General features: G+C 41.0%; 1 protein-coding gene across 1 annotated transcript in view; it reads right to left on the reverse strand.

Annotated features, from left to right (window-relative positions):
* Positions 1-1,791: 1,791 nt before the first annotated feature.
* Positions 1,792-21,934, reverse strand: part of LOC101853672 (transcription factor 20) — a 112,515-nt gene continuing 92,372 nt past the window's right edge. The window contains exons 4-5 of the mRNA XM_005091236.3: positions 19,737-21,102; positions 1,792-13,861 (exon numbers count right to left, since the gene is read on the reverse strand). Of these exons, the coding sequence (XP_005091293.1) occupies positions 13,124-13,861; positions 19,737-21,102 (2,104 nt within the window). The 3' untranslated portion in view covers positions 1,792-13,123. The remainder of the gene's footprint in view (positions 13,862-19,736; positions 21,103-21,934) is intronic.

The raw sequence follows: 21,934 nt of genomic DNA on the forward strand, positions 1-21,934 counted from the left end.
AGACGTGATTTCGCTTTCTGAGAGGGAAGACAAGGAATTTTATTGAGTATCAATGTCTTTCTGCAAGGACGAATGCCGCACAGCCCGGGATTGACTTCGGTGAACAGGACCGAAGCTGCATGTCTCCTTTAATTAAGTTCTTTTGGAAAGTGTTTGACGGCGTTGCAACTCCATAAGGCACAAGGGCGATAACAATTTATACCTATCGGCGCTTACCGAGTCAGTCTCCGAAGTCGGCGTTCTCTATGTTTTCGCCCTATGGTCATATGAGCGCGCGGGACACATTAAACAATTTGTAGTTTGGTAGGAATGTTTGAATTTTGCCTGCTCTCATCGATTTGGGACCACCAAGGGATCTTTAAGTAAACTTTAACGTCCGCAACTTGCACACGGGACCTCCGAGATTTTTCGCCTTTATCCGACAAAGCTAGGTTTTAGATCTCACCTACCTTTGGATCAGGGGTGAGGCTGAAAGACAGCAGTAAGAAGTAAGGAGGAGCCATGGAGTAACAGTAAGGCTGAACTAAGAGTCAGGGGCCCAGAGGATGGGGCAAAGGGGAGAGCGGAGGAGGCAAAAAGTGGAGATGAAAGCAGACAACAGAACATGGTTAGGAGAGCAGGAAAGGAAGTGAAAGGAAAACATTTTAGAGAAGAACATTTTCCGTTGTCAGGTTTCGAACCCAGGACCTATTGAATGAGATGCGAACACCATAACCTATGGACCACGAGAGCCCCCACATTATGAGCAAGCTGCACATTCACTTGTGGATACGTACGGAGTTTGCAAGCTACCCTCTCGGCTTCAGCATTTCTAATTCGAGTAGCTTCATATGATTTGCTTCTTCCCTTAGAAATCGCTGCTCCCAAGATGGGTCTTCCAAGGGCTTCCCTTTATACTAATATATCAAGGGATCAATGTCCTTCGCAGACATTTTCAATTTCTTAGAAATCAAATATTCTTACAAAATAGCTAGCCCAGTGAAGCTGAGCATTTTTTAGTTTAGAAAAAAAAAAGAAGAAAACCCATGGGCATTTGCCTGCCCTTTTGAGAACTGATAACTGGTATTTAGTACTGAATTTGATTTTTGATTGTGCAGGAGGCAGGCTGCCTCGACCATGCTTGTCAGTGTCAGAGCAACCAGGGCTGAATGAAACACAATAACCCTGAGAAAAGGCGGTGATTATTAACAAAATGTGTCACAACAACGTGTTGGAATCAGGCGCTCCTCAATTTTTGGGCAAGTAGAGTTAAATTCGTAGTATCTGGAAGCTTATTCATGTGCCTTGCTTTTGGTTAAAAAACAACTCATCTATCTTGAATAGAAGTCAGGATATTTGCAATTGAAGGAAGTGAGTTTGCCTGGTTTCAGTGGTGAAATTAGCGAGAAAATGACCACCACAGTTTGGTAACTCCAATAGCTAAAGTCTTTGAAAACTGACAAAAGAAATAATTTGTGTCTTTAATCAATGTTTTCCGTAAAATTCACAAAGAAACGTGTTTTTATATGGACATAAAAGAGGTTAAGCCAAAAAATAAAAATAAAATCAAAATGGCCAAACTTGCAGAAAAATGCCTGTTTCTCCGATTTCATAATTTTGACGAGTGCCTGATTTCACCACGCTGCCTCACAAAATATAACCATTACACTCACAGATGCCAGGAACAAGAGAAACAATGGGTTTACATAGAACCACATAATCCACATAAAAGTCACCAAGCTAATCTGCTAGCTACTTTCTTACATACCCTCTTCCACAATCAGTCTTGAATGAGAACACACAAGGGGAATGAAGAAACAGAAGTCATTTTATTCAACACATAGTGCTTTATATTGAAATGGATTTTTGTTAAAATTCTTTACACAAGTGAAAACAATACTTAAGTTAACAAACATGTAAATGTACATGATATCATCACTTATATATTTATCATCTGGTACAATCTTATGGATATCTCTATTTATTTATATTTCATATGTTTATATATATATATATATATATATGTATAGTATGTATATATATTATATACATAACTTGAAAGTTCACATTCATTAGGTTACAACAGTTTAAAGATGTTTCATCCATCTGCCAACAGCCCCAGCACAAAGCATTGTACGCGCACACTGAAGCCAAAGGACCACAGCTCTTGAGTTGCTTGTCAGTACAACAGTCCGGGAGATGGGAGAGAACTTCAGAACTCTCAACAATCTACAATTGATTATGGGTCATTTCATTTCAACTGTCTTTTATACATCACACCTGTAACGAGCAAGAATCAGACAAAGAGCTCGGCTTCTGTCAGTATCAACATTCCTTAACATCAATATATATACGAAAGGTTCTATGATACATTTCAGAAAAACTTTTTGTCTTCACATAAAAACTAGAACAAAAAGTAAAGCAAATGTGATAAAAACTTGTAAGACACTACCCTAAAGGTAGACATCCATCCAGATAGCTACAAAAATGTCGTGAAATATGTTCACACCATTCTCTATGCTATACAAAAGGTTGAGCATACATTCATTGAGGGAACTGCAAACTAATTGCATAAAAACAACTTCAATCATGTCTTTCTTTACTTTCAAAGAGCCAGTGATCCCGTTCCACTTTATTACTTGTCACCCCAGATGTTTAAAAGAGATGACGACACAGCTTACCTAAAACCTCCCAAACTGTATCTTTTCAAATATGTCTTATTGTTCTTTTTAAAGATAATCAATAAAAAAGAAACGACCCCAAAGTCAAGAAAGCCTGAAAATGGCTTTTTGAACCATTTCAAAGATTATGGAGATCTATGCCAAATTGTCTCTCAATAATAATAATGCAATGGCTGGACTGACAAAATGCTTCGTTTCTGAGGATATCAAAATTTCTTCAATTTCTTCATGTCATGGTGGAAATGTTCACCTAATTTGATTTGAACTTTACCCAGTACAAGGAGCGTACAAAAAGCCAAAGCAATTAAGTACACTACAATAGCGAGGACTCTTCCTTAAAAGTTACTGAAATGTATCTGTTCTTGATTGAGCATCACTCTACATAATAGTGCCTTTTAGTTTCACAGCAATAAGGTAGGAGCCTAGTAAAAAGAAAAAACCCCCCACCAGCACCAAGTCTAAAAGGTTGGTTGATACACCTCCAGAGAAGTCTACACCGGAGTCTGTGGTGTAGTGGTTAGGTGCTTCGCTGTCCCATGCAGGAGACCCCGAGTTCCATTTATGAGTGAGGAGAATCTTTATCGAGTATCTCAGTCTTTCTGCTGTGACAGTGGCCCTGACAGGCAGAGTTGGAAGCCCACCTCCTGAATGATCTAAACTGTGTCAAAGGGGGCACAAAACACCTACATTAAACAATTTTTAAAAATGTTTTAATGAGAGGCCGACAACAGGCAGGAACTTTTACTTAAAAGACAAACGACTCCATAGAAAGAAACATATCAATAACTAACAAACTTCTAAAAGAGGACTGTCCACATCAAAACATAAATTGAAATGTGAACACTGACAATTTTCCATATATAGTCACCTAATACAATACATAATGACCCCCCCCCCCCCCCCCTCCTCAATGTAAAAGAAAATTGCTTAGAACATAATTTTAATTCAAAAGTGGAAAAGTGACAAGCTGCTGATTTTAAGAGCTGACTGTCACAGAAACAGTCCACCACTTTTCATGACAAACAATTGAGGCAGATGTGGAAAAATGAACACAGCGAAAGGAATGAGTAAATGCCAGTTGACATGAGCTCAGTGAGAGCCATCCATGGAACACAATCCTGTCCTCCCATACCCTGACCCTTGACCCTGGGAGGGGGTCTGCAGAGAACACCAACAGAACAACGCTCCCCATGCACATTTCCACAAAATAACTGTGCACCAGGGTGGGTTTTTTTTTTTTTTTTGCATGCTCTTTTTTCCCTCATTTTATTCATTTCTTTTTTTCGAAAACATTCTGAATTCGCGATTTGCTACGTCTAGTGTCATGTATGTATTTGGGTTCCAATGCAAAATTACGAATTCGAGTAGCAAGCGAAAAAAGCGCAGTATACAGTATCCTTACTTTTGTTAAGCTTGAGTAAAGGGAAGCATAGCAGCATGATGGCGGTCATTTTGTGCTGGGAAAAAAAGCAAGGTAGACAGACAGAAACAACAAGCGGTAGCGTAAAGAAGCAGACGCCACTAGAGGCACACTCCAACCATCCGCCACCTTGCTGCAATTCTCAGATAGCAATATAGTATGGACAAACACGAGAAACACAATCAGTGCACAAAAACTAATCAGTAATCAGGAGTCTTGTGTCAAAATGTAGTAAGGAACTAGTTCATTTGCCCATCAATCCTTTCTTCTACAAATCAAAGAAACAGTAAACTTGACAGCCAATAGTACTACCTGTATTTCACTGTAGTTAATTCTCACGGTTTTGTTGTAAAAAAAAGAAAGAAAAAAAAAAGAAAAGAAAACGAAGAATCTAAACCATTCTCTTTCATTTTACGTACAGCCTGGAATGTGCAAGATTAGTTATCAGCTGAAATAAAATTAATTACCCACCCAAAGAAATAAAAGCTGAATGGGTTGTTGTGGAAATTCTAGAAATAACATCCCACATAGCAGGCCAGCATAAATTAGGACAGGAATACCATAGTGAGGCCCCTAAAACAAATCCTGATAACAGTTCACAGATGAAACAAAACACTTTTTTTTTTCTGGCCATCAACTATTCCATTAGAATTCATATCCTTCCCAAAACTCTCCTCAAATCTATAAATTATCAGATTAAAAAAGAAGAAAAGAATCCTCACGAACCAAGAAATGTTCACCAGTCACAAAAATTTCAGCAGAGATACATTTCCAGAGACCAACACCTCAGGCCAAACTGAAGACAGCAAGTGTGTTACCACAAGACAAACGGTTTGCGTATGTACTGAGCCCACGAGCACCTGTTTTTTGTTGAGATCAATAGACAAAGTGAACTTTAACAATTTACTTCATAAAAATGTTGCTATCAGAATCCAGTCTGTACACTCAAAGACTCTCATGCAATGTACAACAAAGTTTGTGCTTCAGGGTCTAAAGCATGCAAAGCTTTTCACGGTCAAAGGATATCAATTGAAAGACATTCACGTGACAAGTGGCTGCGTTCAAACAAAGGATTACGGAGTGGGAATGAGCTGCATGAGGTCAGCGGGGGAGGGGGGGGGAAGGAAAGGGAGAGTCTCTCTCTCACACACACACACACAAACAACCACACAGTCGACAGGCATGCAACTGTTCCCTCCACAATGGGGTAATGGTCAGGTACTTAATCTTATATATTTATATATGGAGAAGACACAAGTTTGATTCCTCATAGGGGAAAATAGTTTATCGAGCACCATCACTCCGTCTTTCTACTGGAGTGTAGGGCCTATTCGTCTACGAAAGACTTGGTCGCTCCCAACAGGCAAGGTCGACGCTGCCTACCTCCAAAATGATTTAAGTTGTGGGGGGGGGGGGGGGGGCATAAAATATTTATTACAAAGACACCAAGGGTTTATCTTCAATCTCTGAGAGCAACCAATTTAAAGACAAAGTAGACTAAGGCTTTATTACATTAACATAGTCATCTCTGGAAGAGAGTCAACACATTTGGAGAACAGAGAAAAAGTTCAGTTCTTGACAAGCAAACAACAATGTAGCCAGGAAAGAACATAAGCAATAGCAAGAACTAGAAACAAGATAGAAGAACACACCCTTCAGTACAGCAAAGGGACCAAAACATGAATGTACTTCTTATTACCAGTAAAAAGTTTTGTGATAAAACAGGAGCTCAATAGAAAGGAGTTAAACAATGTTGCATGGAGTAACAATTATGCTTAAATTGTATTCTAGATAGTCAACGAATGTAGGAGTGACACCAACAGAGAATTCAAGCAAACTCAGTTCAATAGCATTTGAGTTGCAACACCATAATGTGAGTCCGATGTTGTATTGTGACAATACATTGCTGTCAATGTACGACACTATGGTTAAAGAATTAAAGGCCTGATCTGGCCTTACAAGAAGATGAAAATAATTTCAGTCTCATTGCCTTGGTACCAGAGTTATTCTCACTTAAAGTTGCGGAAAAGGACAAGCACAGATTTGAGAAATTTGAGGTTTTGCTCGATACATAGAAACAAGTGACTTATTTTGTTGTTTTGCGACACATTTGTTTAACAGGTTTTTCCTCAAGCGGCAGGTCTGTGGGTAACGAGAGCTAATAACTAACAATAAGAGAGCCTATAGCACAGAGGTAGCAAGTCTGCTCTGGGAAGATCAACCTTCATTCCAAAGATAAACCATGGAACCAGAACAAGATCACTGGAACATTTTCTCCAATCCTCCTTGAGTTTGAAAAAAGTAGAAATAATCCAAACAATGGAAACAGTTATAATGAACTATCCATGATTTTTTAAACATAGTTCTTCATTATACTTCTGAGCAAGTGAAATTATTATACTAAAATAGATCTTAAAGTTAAACCATGTGGTGTTGAAGCACATGATCATGATATAAAATATAGGCCCCTATATCTGTTGTTGCAATAAGAAAAATTCAACAATAAAGAACAAATTCAACCAAATTCCACATGAAGAAAACGAAAAAGAGTTAATACATTGTTGTTGTTTTTTTATACAGAAAGAACACATTCAGATTAAAATACGTCTTGACACTTTGCACGTAAAAACAAGAAAGGATCAAAGTCTAGGACTGGCATTTCAAAAAACAATTTAAAAAAATCCAATGGCCAGTACCTTAGGACATGCATTTTGCCCGTCTTGAAAACACATATTATTATATCAGAAAATTCTTTCAGTCATTTGAATGTCATTTGTCGAAGAGTTGGAATAGACACAAAGAAAAAATATTTTTTTAGACTACCCTGAAGCAAAAATAGATGGGTTTATGAAACGTTTTCCTAAACACAAAGTAAAGCGGGGATTTACCAAAGAACATAAACAATGTATCTATCAAAAAAGTTCATAATGACGGCCTGAAAAAGATTGATCAAGACAGCCAGCGCTGGGATCACATGATCACTACAACCCGTACATAACACATGGAAAGCAAGAGAAAAAAACTAGATGATACACAAAAACTGAAAATGAATGGTATATTTTTAGAATTTAAGCCTTCATTCCAATACCATAAACCTAAAGAGTTAATATGTGCATGTGCCTGGTGAAAGGGACCACAAGACGCATTTGCTTGAACCGAGATATCAGGCTTCAAAGGTCAAAAATATAATTTTGGACGAAAAGTAAGTTCCATTAAAAATGGATTCTTTAACCATTATTATATTGATATTTACAAAGACTTGAGTTTATTGCAGTGTAAAATACATTTTTAACACGACGTAAATTGCATAATCCCCCAAAAACGAGAGAAAATTAGTTTTCCAAGTACACACTGTGGATGGTTTCTCTTGTCCATTCATAAAGTCGACCCAATCACATTGCATACCAAAATTTAGGTAATTCTCTCCTATCTAGTGGCGGGTAGTGCGCATGAATATCTAGAACATGTAAACAAAGCTAAGCTTTGCGCATCCATACCTTTTCGCCTTTTTGGAGAGTAAACTTGTATCGCATTTTTCGGCCCTACGCAAACCTAGATCTATTTCTTGAAAGCTCTTGCCCAAGGTGGTGGTGAATTTGTTTTGAAGACGTAATACAAACACTTTGAAGCTATTCCTTTATCTTAAATGCTTTTTAAAGTTGGTTTGTGAGTAGCGAATGTTTTCTCAGGTCGTCTTGAAGCGTAGATCTATCTATTTGAAGCAGAAACAAAGGGGAAACTTTAAAGCCGTTTTTCTCAAAACTTTGTGTCTGTACCCTGCCCTACAAAATCACCCAATCTCAAAAACTAATGAAGGTATCTTTAAAATTCAAAAGCATATTGTTAGAAATGATCTCTGTACATGAAAATGCAAAAAAAACCCCCGGGATTCTTCAAGATGCGTCATGTGGTCCCTTTCACCAGGCATGCTCACATATATTTATCCATAGAAGCTCAACAAAGTACCTATGAGTTTTGATAAAAGCGTTTAACTTGAACTGATCCTGCTTTAGTAAGACAAAATTCTCATGCTCAGCTACCAGCTTTCAAACAGTTGATTTGAAATTCAGTTACAAAACACAAACAATTTTAAAAACGAAGATTAGGAGTAAATGATTTAAGAACCTGACATACTCATATTGTAAAGATGCGTCTGCGTCTATTACATACTTTTTAGTGAAGCAGAATAATCATAGACAATGAGATAAAAAAAAAAGAGACACAAATTAAATGAAAAGTTTGCAGTCTTCTTGGGTATAACGTTTGATGATAACTTAGAATGGAAGTCAAGGGCTAATTGTTACTTATGAGAGGCATTAGGATGTTGTCGCAACTAGACATAAAAAAATAGCACATTGAGATCAAGCTTCTTGAATTCTAACATATTCCTCTCTCTCTCTTTATATATGACATTTCTGGGAAATGATTTCAGTTAACATTCTTGCAAATGTCACCAAAAGAAAAATGATTTATACAAGAGAGAAAGACGAACAATGTTCATCTTTACTTACACATAATCTGAGCAACATGTCGAGAGTGAAGAATGATACTTTCAGGTATTGACCCTATTACTTCCAGGTGGAAATATATCCTGTCATTTTTTACTTTTGTTGCCTTTTCTAGTGTTTTCTCTATCCCCAGGCCTGCTTTTTCACATTCACTATTCTTGAGAATTACATAAATACTTTTTGAAATTAGATGAACATTTACGAGGCTGGATCTACATCTGTGATGGAACCAATTTTTAAAAGCCATGAAAACCCCCTTCGATCAATAAAAAAACCCCTTTAAAATTAGATATTCCTATAGAATAACTAAGCCGGTATCTCTAGGCTAATGAAAAGAAACCATGTGCAAATTTGATTCATACCATGGTTTACAGAAAGGGTAAAATGATCTCTTAAAAAAACACTGAACGTTGGGTCATTCAACATTTTGAATAATTATCACCAGGCCCCACACAGTATGACAGCGAGAGAGTTCCACATACAGCAGAAGAGATATCAAAATCCTCATGATTAAAGATCACATACTAATTACCCAACAATTCTACCCCCCCTGAATATAAAATAGAAGTTCCCTTAAATAAAATATGTATTTGATTTTACCCAGTACTTACAAAATCCATTTCATTTCACCTACATCACTTACATTATAACTGATAAGCCCATTCCCTACAATTTAGCAGGTGTGACTGAGAGAGACATATCGCACGCTTGTAAAAGACAATTTGCAGCTGCCATGTCCCTAACATTGGGAGGGCCCACTGCACTGACATGCATCAACCACAGTGCATACACTTGTCAGCTTTTCTTCATTAATGTTGCTTTGCTTTCATTTAATGTACAGGTCTTCACAGAGTTAAGATTTCAGATGAAGTGCTACTTCATAGTTCTAAGAACTTCATAGTTCTCAGGAGTAAAAATCGAAAAAATAAATAAATCTAAAAACACTTTTTTAGAATTTTCCACAATTTTACCTCGACTTGAGCTGACATATTAAAAAATGCCCATCCTAGCCTTACAAAAGTTCTGGTTGCTGAGTTTCACTTAAGCATAAGTCAGACAGACCCAGGCCAAAATGACATCACTGTAATCACATACAGCAGCATCCACTTACTGCAAACAAGCCAGGATTTACTCCAACAGGGTGAGTGGTATTATCCCAACACTTTTTTACCCTGACCAAACAACAAACAGATACTGCTGTAAATATTTCACTTTCTTTAGAAAGACAAAAACTTTTCTATAAGCAACTTTAAAAAATAACTTTTCGGTTGACAACATAAAAATTGATGCTAGTACATGTACAATTTGAAATCACATTTGTAGACACACTGACATATCATGGTAAACATGAAGTGTCAGACGAAAGGCTGAGAAAAACCCCATGTCTGTGGGTATTACACAGTAGACAAGGCTATGTACAATAAATCTCTGTACACATGGTCAACTGCACTGCACACATACACCTGCATGCACACACACACATACACCATACAGAGAGCAGCATAGCATAGATCACGAGTATACATCCCACCTGAGCCAGTCTGCAAGAATCACAAATATCAACATCACAAAGACAGTTGTTCTCCAAACCATTGCCCTTCGTACATTTCGGTTTACAAACAAGCATTTCATGAATGAAAAGGAGCTCTAACAATACAACACAGTTCTCCATATCAGTGGTATTATCAACTGTGCGAAAAACAGAAAGAAGGACAATAACAGCAGTAGGATTTGACCAACACTGATCTGTTTTTAAGAGATCCATTTATCTGAAACACATCTGAGTGTTTTGGGTTTTTAAGGTATTTTAAAGCCAACTGAAGTTTCATCAAAGAGCGTGTGTTTAGGTCCATTTTTAGGCACTGGATAAAACCCTACAGCAATAAACAGTGAACGAAATTTTATGTCAAGAATAGAATATTTTTCATAACATTGATTATAACTGACAATTTACTTGAAGGAGTAAGCATAGCTGTTTGCTGACTGTGTAAATTTCCAAACTTGTTAGAGGTCTTAGAAATATTTCAGACACAGTTCCTACGCTCCTACGATGGACAAATTATAGCTTGTTCACTTTCGTCTGACCCCGGTTAAAATGGGATAAAAACAAATCGCTGTTTAGTCTTTCTGGGTCTTTGCATGCGGGTCTAAAAGTTCAGTGACCAACAGCCCATTCATAAAAGTTACTGCAAACTAAGGTTTCGACACGTTATCTTTGATGTCAGCCTAAAACAGGTCCAAAAAATAATACGGGTTTTACAGCATACACCTAAAACATTTTAAAGTTTAAAAGCACTTCCAGATAGCTAGGGAATGAAATCTACTAGCTTACACTGAAATGTGAGGGCAGGGTGGTGTTGCTGTCTCAAAATCAAAATGAGCTATTTGTAGGTAAGGCTACTGTAAGTAATTTATTTTAGTGATCCACCAGTGTATGCATCCAAAGAGCAATTTTTAAAATTGGGCCCAAAGAGAAAAACTTTTTTTTTTATTACAGGGTCAAAAACATATTTTTGTTTGGTCACTGGCCTGCAGAAATGCCACACAAAGTTTCGTAGGCATAGGAAAATTCCTCAACGAGCAAGAATTTCTTAACGCTCTCAGACGAAAGTGAACAAGCTATAGAGAAGACCTGAGTGCTTAATGCTCTGTATTTTCTCACAAAAAGGCCAATACTGAAAGCACAGGGGTCGGAGAATAGGAAAAGTACCTTACTCACTAAGTATAGAAATACTCATCAACTTTTCAGTTCCCTAAAGCTTATAACATGTCACGAACACATGTTCCCATCCATTTTCCATCTTCTCTCTTGACAGCAATTACTGGGGCAAAGAAAGAAAAAAATCTAATGATAAATTAAAATATTGTAACATATTTGTCATTCTTGGGAGATACCTTATATTTCTCCACTGATTTCACACCAGTCTTGTACTGTAAGACCACATTGTCATTATAGATTGGCCTTTATAATAATAAAAAAAAACCCAATGTGAATTTTGACACACAAGTTACAAAAACAATTCCAATAGGCATCACTTTTACAATGGCGGTATTATAAGAATAATGCGAGATTCATGAAGGCATCACACAGGTCCTTAAAACTTGAAGTTAGTAATCAAAATAAAAAGCTGCTCTTAACGAATGAGTACTCTATATTTAGTGCTTTCTGTGTGCCTGAGGAATGGTTGCTCCCTTAGAATTCTGTGCCATGAGATAAAATGCACTAAGCATCCAGTTACTACATAATAGGAATGAAAAAGCAACTGAGTACAGTATTCAAAAGCAGTTTTGCAATATAAAAATCATCCAGCAGATAAATGTCCAGGCCAGACACACATGAACTCATTTTATGGCTTTAGTACAGAAAATAGAGAAGACTTGATTAAAAACTGCCTGTTTACATCTTTACGAAACCCCCCCCCAAAAACTTGAATGTGTAAAACATGTACACTTAACCTTCTTTACTTGTGGACAGTAAGATCCAGTTATTAATAAAGACGATAGGTTCCAAAACATCTTGACGTTATCTGTACTACACATGAAATGGAAATTATATTTTCCAATTAAAGTCTTTATCAGTTTGTGTTCTCAGTGTTCTCACAACACAAACAAGCAAATTGCAGTCTCAAGCTTTTGATATAAGGGAACACTTGTACAGACAGTTAAGGAAATGAAATACAATTACAAAGGACTGTAAAATAAAAAATCCAATCATTTTTATTTTTTTTTACAATCCTTTTCTCTTCAAGTGGTACAGAATAAAAATATTTTCCATTAACTTAACTGATTACATTAATCAGACTGCAGGATTATGTCTTGTTTTAAAAGACAGTGTGGAATGAAAAGAACATCAGCAGATTTATAAAGCCTGACCAAACAAAAAAAATTAATTAAAATCTTTAGCGTTTATTTGCAGTCCCTCCAAACCTGAAAAGAAAAAAAAAACCTACCACATACCCCAGATCAGATAAGATAAAAAATTGTTTAACACCAGCAAAAAATAATACATTTATTATCACCAAAGTTTCTCTAGAAAGATGCTCAGGTGGGGTGAGAGAGGCAATTGTGTACCCCATCAAAGGTCAGCATTCTTGACCATTCATCACAATCAACAGTTTCATGTCAACAACACCATCATGACAATGGGGAGGGGATATACATTGGAAACGTACAATTCATCTGATGCATACAACGACAATATCTGAATCTGAAAATTTCTAATGTCAAGCCAAAGAGGTTTGGGATAAAGGGCAACTACATTCAGTACATCATCGGTCACAGCAGAGGTGGAATCAAATGCGGAAGTGTAGTGGCATCAGCCTCACTGTTTGCTCACAGCAGTTCCTATATCATCTGAGTTGTACGTCCACTCACAGTTTATTCTTGCCGCACACAGTTCTCGCATGCCACTGTCAACACAGCTGGAGGGTGGACAGCAGTCAGAAAGGTAAGAATTGAGGGAGGGGGGAATTGGGTGGAGGGAGGGGGGATTTGGGGAGAGTGAGGGTGTGTGTGAGTGTCAGTTTGAGTCCCAACTACTGTCGCCCGTTGTCACTCTTGGTTTCATCTGCCTTATGTGTCTCCTTTGCCCGCAGTTGTCTCTCCCTGTCTTGTTCCGCTTTTATCGAGGCTGTGTCTGAGGGCGACCAGTGTCTTTTCTGCAGCACTGAGTTCGAGTCCTCTTCCTCCTCCTCCTTGACAACATCCTCCTCCTTGACATGGCTGTCCCCATTGTACGAGCCCCTCCGCCGGGAGTGATTGTTCTCTTTCTTCACAGGAACAATGTTGGACAGAGGAGGAGGAAGCTCTGCTTGAGAGGCTCTTCTCTTTATTGCCGGAGCTGAAGTTGACGGTGAGGACACCGGCGACGGGCCGGGGAACGGGGAGGAACATTCCGGGTTTTCTGTCTTCATAGACCCAGGACCTATCGGCGAACTGGAAGATGCCAACACCGCCGACGAAGACGGACTTGAAAAGGAAACAGGCGGCGTAGGAATATGGTGAGAGAATGTGGACGGGGCCGGCAATCTGCTGTTGTGCTGCTCAGGAGAGCTGGGGGAGCCACTGTGCTGATGCTCATGCTGCTGCTGCTGTTGGCTGATCTCTGCAGCTTTTAGATCCACATCCTTCTGTGTGAGAGAGATGCAGACGTCCCCGACAGACAGTTTCTGGCAATCTAGGCCGTAGCGTGCTAGGGTCCTGGACACAGAGCAAGAGGACCAGCCACGACTAAACACAAAGAAGGGATGCTCAAGGGTTGCTTCCACTGTCACCTAGCAACAAAAAAAACATAGTTGTTAGTTTTACTTGTAGTTTAATGGCACTTGCAACACAATAAGGTCATGTCAAAGATTACAGGTATTACAAGAGAGAAACAAACACAAAAAAGGAGGAGAAAAAACTAAACAATGCAACAATGGTATTCAGTTTTCTTCATGATCTTAAGACTCTCTACTGCAAGGTTTCGTTTACAAAACCAACATTTCACACCATGAAAAAGGATTCAATTGTGTGATAATGCGGATACCATTGCAAATTTTTCCCTTGTGTGACATAGACCATCAATAACAGAGACAAAATTCAATCTGAAAGCTATATTTTCAAGGGTGCCTTAAAGTGGGCCACCTTACTGTATTCACAAACAGTACGTTTGTTCATTCAGTTGCTAAGACAACTTTGAAAACCATGCTTCTGCTATAGAATTACAAATGATGACTTCTAGTTTGTGGTGAGTCTCCTGGACAAATTTCACAAGGAACAGGCGCGGAGGATAATATCCACACAACAGCACCTATCAATTAACTACACTGCTCAGACACGTACAAGTGTTAACAGCCAGATTGTCAATGGGTGGGGATAGAGGGGAGAGGGTGGCAATGGCAAGTCAACAATATAAAAAAAGACAAGGGAGTACGCAGAGTGAGAGGGGGAGAGGGAGAAGGAGAGAGAGACAGGGGGGGGGGGGAGAGAGAGAGAGAGAGAGAGAGAGAGAGAGAGAGAGAGAGAGAGAGAGAGAGAGAGAGAGAGAGAGAGAAAGAGAGAGAGAGAGAGAGAAAGAGAGAGATAGAGAGAGAGAGAGAGAGAGAGAGAGAGAGAGAGAGAGAGAGAGAGAGAGAGAGAGAGAGAGAGAGAGAGAGAGAGAGAGAGAGAGAAAAGAGATTGATATGGAGTACAGTACATACATGTATATCTACAATTGATGTACAAGTTAAAGAAGAACAGACAAACAGCAAAACTTTATCCGTAACCTCCCTTTGCTATTTCATCCTTGAAAACTGTCTACCCCCTCCCTCCCTTACAGCTTACCCCTACCCCCCTCAGCTTCCTTTAAAGTCGCGGAAAGATAAAGCCGCTGCCGAGACAAGCATCAGTTGCTAGGGGAGACCGCGTCATCCGGTGACAAAGCGGGCAGTCGCCACAGGAAGCAGAAAGGAGAAGAAAAGGCCCCCGTGAGGGAAGCGAGCCGGGAATAGCCACCGCCCACCCGTGCACTGACGTAGGCACAGCCGTTAATGGCCGCACCGACGCTAGCCGACCCGTGACAACCGAGGGAAAAAAAAACCAACAACAAAGACGCGGGTTAAAAAAAATAAAGGGAGATGAAAAAGGGAAGAAACAGACGAGCGAGAAGCAATTCTCTTTCCTTTTATAGAGCTATGACGTTACTGTAACCATTCGTGTGGGATTGATCGGACAGGAAGCGGCTAGCTATATCACTGCTACAGACCCTTGTGGTGAAAACATCGATCCATAAATAAAATAACCATACAGAGGCTTTCCAGTCCACGAGTACTACGGAATTTCAATCAAGACAACCACACACAAATTAATTAAAAGTTGGTTTGTTTAATCCAAACACGTTGAATTAAAAAATAAATAAAGGCAGGCAGGCATCGGCGTTTTTATGCCCCCGTTGACACAATTTAGACAATTTTTATGAGGTGGGCTTCGATCAGCTCAAGCTGAGTGGGATACAATATCCCTGAAGAACGTCTGGGATATTCGATAGGAATTCTGCCAACTCGAGATTCTAACTAGGTTCTCATGCGTACGACGGCGAAGCGCTCAATAGCTACACAACAGAAGCCGGTCAAAACTCCTTCTCAGGTCCAGTACTTTGACTTTCCTTAACCATCTGCAGTCGTTTACGCTGTCGGAGACACAAAGCGGGGTAAAGCAGGTAGGTATAAATAGTGTCTGAGTTTTTGTCTTTTCAGTACAATCCGAATAGCTTCAGTTAAAGACAGGAACATCGACAAGACAACGCTATTTTAATGTTGGGGGAACCCCCCCCCCCCCCAAAAAAAAAAAAAAAACCGGACAGAAAATACTAGTGACGAGGGATAAAAAAATAAATAAAAAAATAGCAGAAGCCACCGGCGACGCACTAACCAATATACATGTACTATTTACTACAAGAAATTTTCTCCGAAATTTTCTTTCACTTTAAAGGTAAACACAGGCTCCGAGTTCGTGAACAGAAAAAGAAAAAGTCTGAGCTTGGCCCACAGAAGGTCGACAAAACTTCATGTTTCGGTTGAAAATTAGCACACGCGTAAACTTTAACTGTTATTTAGGGCAGGAAAAAGGCATGATAAAAGTTGAGGAACAAAATAAAGAAAGTAAACAAAGACCAAAGGACAATGAGAGGCAGCCCCCTATTACCCACAATTAATCCTCTCATAATTAAATTCTATTTTCACGAGGCAATATTAAAGGATGCATTCTATTTGCTTTAGTTTTAGTAAGAGTTTTACGGCACTGGCAACACAATAAGGGCATATAAGTGCCGAAGATTAGAGGTGTTACAAGAGAGTAATAAATACAAAAAAGAAGGAGGAGGGGGCATTTATATATAAGGATGATAGATGTTTGATAGGAAAGAAGGAACAAACCCCACCAGAGCATCCGCCAACCACCCACATTCTATTTGCAAGTAAACGCAGACTATTCGGTCTTCGCATATTATTATATACGCCAAAGCTTTCAGACATTTGATATTTGTACTCCCCCCCCCTCCCCCTACATCTTTTTCAAGAGAAGGCGCACAAACCCCTGTAGACAAGGCCGAACAGGTGTCTTTTAAAAAAGTTTTAGTAAGTGTTTTACGGCACTTGCAACACAATACGGTCATACAAGTTCCGAAGATTAGAGGTGTTACAAGAGAGTAACAAATACAAAAAGAAGGAGGGGAGATAATGACGATAGACGTTTGATGGGAAAGAAGAAGCAAACCACACCAGAGCACCTGCCAACCACCCACAAAAAATGTCACGTTCACGGACACATTTAAAATCTGTTCCCCTCCCTGGTACCATGTGTTGCGAAAACGCACACAGTGCACTAGTACTATAAAGTCACACGAGTCTACCACAAAGCCAGACAAAGAAGGTCTATTGCCAGAAATAACGGAGCCACCAATGGCTTCCTCCCACAGACACTACTGCTTTTGTGCCGTGTCCTTATTTTCCAGGGAGCCAGGTGTCGGTCAACAAGAACAAAACACGCGCTAAAAATGGTACAGACTTGTACTAGAAATATCGCTCCGTGGGTCAGAGTCGGCGATGAAAGGCAATTAATAGTGCTGGCTTGTTTTTCCGTGAGTTTGATACTTAATTAATTAGAAACAGCTAGGCCGTTCCAATGGCATAACAGAGGGTCGAAAGGAGAGAGTACATCAGAGGCGGGATATAAATATTTAACGTCCACACTGACAAAATGTAGATCATTCAGGAGGCAGGTTATGTTAACCCTGTCTAAAGGGTCTGACTTGTGCGGGATGAACACCATCAGACAATGACTCAGACATAGATACAAAATACAGCTTTAATAAAACCAAACGAATAAAACAACCAACACCCACCGCACCCCCCCCCCCCCTAAAAAACAACCCAAACAAAACAAAACAAAAACAAAAAAAGCCGTAGCCCCCTCTCCCCTCCCCCCAACCTGCACAGTCCTCCGAATTAAAATACTTATGTCAGAAGCTAGGGGAATCTGGGATAAAATTAGATGAACGACAAAAACGTGTAAATAAAAGAGAAGCATCAAGTTGACGGATATTTCGCGCTGGAATAAACCAAGACAGACTGAAACAACAAAGGGAAAAGAAGCCAATAAGTGGTGGCGTTTGTTCATAACCCCCCATCCCACCCCCTCGTTTTACTCGGGTAAAAACTATCGTCCTACAGATATATTTTTACAGAGAGTCGGAACGCTAACAAGACCAGAACGACAAACAATCACTAGCATTGTGAAAAAGGTTTAAGATTTCAGATGATTAAAAAGTTACCTTTTCTAGTAATGTGAGGCGCACGATTATATATTGTAAGTATCAGGGATGCCCTAGACAAAATACGACGTAAAAAATATACCAGAACCCCCATCCCCTTGCGCCCCCGACTTCAAGAACCAGAGTAAGAAATGCACACGCTCAAACAGTACGGTCATGTCTCAATGCGTACGTCCGACCTGATTCAACTATTCTTTGGTCCTCCTTTGTAAGGGTAAGGAAAAGCACATCAAACGACTTTTTTTGCCGTGGAGAGAAAAGGCAAGATAGGCATAAAGAACTGTGGGAAAGAAAAGTAAGAACCTTCTCGTTGCACCTTCCTACTCCCTTTGGCAGCCGCCTGCCGTGGTCAACTCAGACGTGTGATTAAAGTACATGTACATCAATAATTCGACTTCGCGCCTTGCTTCCGAGAGAAAGGACGAGTTATTATTATTATTATGATGATTATAAAACCCACCATCAGACGGAACGAAAAGATGTGAGAGAATGATGAGTGTGATACACTGAGTAAGTGTCAATTGTTGTCTACAGAAAAACCGCAGGACTATCAGAGGACCACAATCTAACAACCTAGTTATGTCAGATTACAGAAGAGTAAACTTCACGCATTGAAAAGCGTATAAACTACCAAAATAAAGCAAACAATGCGCTTCGCTCTTCATGTGTCCTTAAAGAAAAAGTACTGTTGGAGGTGACCAAAAGTGTCATCAGAGAATTATTTCACTGACAGGATATAGAAAGAGCAGACAACACAAGATCGCCTACGAACCGCCAAGACAAAAAGAAGAAACACAGGAGACCACACGAAAGCGCCCCAAAACCCCACACAATAATAGCAAAGAAATTAAAGGTGGAGATCACACACGACTGTCCACCGACAACAAGCCGTAACCACTGACAGGAACACACCCCAGCTTGAGTTTGAAAGAAGGAAAAAAGCACATGGCACGGTGCTGGACGTTTAGGGCTCAGAGAAAACAATTCTGATCGACATGCATAAATAAGAAATGGCAAGTAGCCTACTAAAATAGGACCTACCACTTACCAGTTGGCGATTTTCACCACCCGCAACACCATAAGGAGGATATGGTATAGGTTGAGCGCCCCCTATCAAACACTGTATAAGATAATTATGTAAGAGGCCGAGCCCCGGACTTCCAATGACCCTAAGCCCGATCCTAGATAGAGTAGGGCCTTACTGCAAACTCTTCAAACAACCAAGGTCTAAGAACGCCCGAAGACATTCGAACCTAGGTCATCCATATTAATGTCTAGCATGATACAAACGGGAGCTAACAACACGCCTGCAAAACACTTGAGCTAAAAAAAAGGAGCAGTCGACACCAGAACACCCACCAAATATAAACAAGAAAACGAGGATGTAAATAGTGAAATAGGTACACGTACCAAAGTGTACCTGAGTTACCTGAGTTACACTTTGGACAAAATAGTTCTGAGGCGACGATATCTATTACCGACATTGGTTGTTTGAGTCAGGACCAGCGCATCGACCGAGTAACAGTGCGAAAAAAACAAGAAATAATAGACAGTCAAGAATTGAATAATACAGACTATTAAGTGCATAAAGCGTGTTGTTATGAGGGAATATGCGCTGCACAAAAGCTGTATATTCTTCTTCTTCCTCTTATTTTTATTATTATCATCATCATAATTAAAAATAGAACCTACGTATCCGTGCTTGTTTATGCAAAGAGTCAACACAGTAATGGTAATTTAGTGGGGCGGGGGAGAGAAGACGTAAGACCAACACCCCGAGGCACCTTTGAACCACCCGCCTATTCTTGTGGGCACGAGCAAACTATTCCACTAGGGTAAGATGCTATGTCTCTCACCTGGACCCTGTGCTCGCCCACGGAGAAACTGAGCATGGCCGTGCCGCGGTCCGGGTGCTCCTCGATCCGCTCCACCGTACTAGAGTCCACCTTGAGGTCTGCCGAGATCTCGGCGCTGTTCACAAAGTCATCGGTCTGCAGCTCTTCCACACGCTTCAGAGAGCCGTTGGCCAGCTGGATGATGGAGCCCTTCATGAAATGTACTGGGTACTGCAGGTGGGAGCCCCCGCCGGCCGCTGTGGTGGCTGAAGGGGGAGGGCCGGCGGAGGGGCCCGAGACGGGGGGAGAGGAGGAGGCTGTAGTCGGGCTGTACGACGACTTGCTGTAGACGTTATCATCACCGCCGCTCTCCTCACCGGGTGACAGATGATGATGGTGAGGAGGAAGATGGTGTTGGTGGTAGTGGTGAGAGGAGGAGGATGAAGAGGAAGAAGGGGCAGAGGAGGGCATTGAGGATGCTGTCGTGTGGTGCGCGGTAGTCAGCGTGTTGTTGCTGCTGTCAGAAAGATGAGCAGGCCGCGTGTCCGCTGGCGCACCACCACTTGCTGATGAGTTGTTGGTCCCAGACAGGTGTGCTGGGTGTCCGATGGAGTGGTGTCGTCTTTCCCCTTTGTGAGCCTCCTCGTGGTGGCCGCCTGAGGCGTAGCCGGACAGAGGCGCTGCGCTCACGCTGGAGAACTTCAAGCGTTTGGTGGCCGGCTCTTCCTTGAGACCGTGCACGCCGCTCACTTTGGCCGAGTCGTCCTCTGAGTCGGGCCTGATGAGGATGCGGTGCTTGAGGCTGCCCTCTTTGCCACTCAGGTGCGATCGGAAGTAAGTGTCTCTCGGGTCCCCTCGGCCTGTGGGCGAGTCGCGGCCTCCACCATACTCCTTCACAACAGAGTCGAAAGAGACTTTGGGCACGTGGCCGCTGGCTGAGTAGGAACCGGATGGGGACAGTTGGTGCTTCTCATCTAAGATTGCAGCCGCCTCACCAGCAGAGGGCGCCCCGTAGAGCCGCAGATCTCTCGAGCTGTCCAGGTCCAATCTCCTGTCGTGACCCGCGCCTTTGAGAGCGGCGAGCTTCTCCAAGTGGTGAGAGGAGACGGGGTCAAGACGTGAGGCCACGGGGTCAAGCCTCGAGGTCACAGGGTCAAGTCGCGAGGTCAAACCCGAGGCTGCTGGGTTGCTGGCGGCGGCGGCGGGGCCCGGACTGGGAGAGCTGCTGCCTGAAAGACGACGGTGTGAGGCGGAGGAGGAAGAGGTGGCGGACGAGATACTCGGGTACTGTCCGCCCGGCCCGGCCAGGGGGTGAGCGCCCGCCGCGCCCTGCGACAGGAAGGTACCGGGACGTGCTGGCACGCCGGCCACTGGAACTCTCGGTGCTCTGAGAGGGAGCAGGTTGTGGAGGGAAAGAGAATGCCATTAACACAAGAATGATCGGTTTGAGACAGACAGGGAAAGTCAAAAGAGAGAAAGAAGAGTGTCTACAGCATACCTTTCATGAACAACCCGAGGTGACCAGGTACACACAGCCAGTGCTTCAGCCAGAGTTACTGAGACCTTTGTCGGCGCTCTAGTCAAAGGCACCAGGGGTGATACTCTTGATATCCTGCTTAGGTTTACAAACGCAGTATGGCAAGAGAAGGATTGACAGCCAAGAGACAGTGTTGAACTTTTCCCGACCATATATTTTTGCTTAAAAGAGGAGGACACTTTACTTGTTCCTAACCATGTCTACCAGCCATTTTCAAAGCACACCTATACTTTGCGACTTTGCGACATATGTATATGTGCCCTAGGCGTACTTGTACTTTTATTAATTGAAAGAGTCAGTGAAATACAAGTAACTTCAAAATATGGCCTTTCTATGCGAGGAAAGTGGGGAACAGGGGGGTCGGGGCGGGGGCTACAATAGGCGACAAAGGGTATTGAAAAAACCCATTTAATTGTAATATTATAATTTATTTAATAATTTCAGATTCTCTTATTGTTTCCCTTAAGAGTTGAAATATCATAACATTTGACGTACCCACATTCTCATTCTCAATGGTAGTCTTATACGATTAAGATCATAAACATGGCACCCTACAGCTGAAAGTTCTGATATGGGTCAAAATTATGAATTTCGAGATGTAGGCACTTTTGGCTTCTTCAGCTTCTCTTACAAACTATTTCATCACAAAAGAACTCCATAAAGCCTTATTTTGTCACATATC

This window comes from Aplysia californica, unplaced genomic scaffold, assembly GCF_000002075.1.
Source record: "Aplysia californica isolate F4 #8 unplaced genomic scaffold, AplCal3.0 scaffold00027, whole genome shotgun sequence".
Classification (NCBI taxonomy): domain Eukaryota; kingdom Metazoa; phylum Mollusca; class Gastropoda; order Aplysiida; family Aplysiidae; genus Aplysia; species Aplysia californica.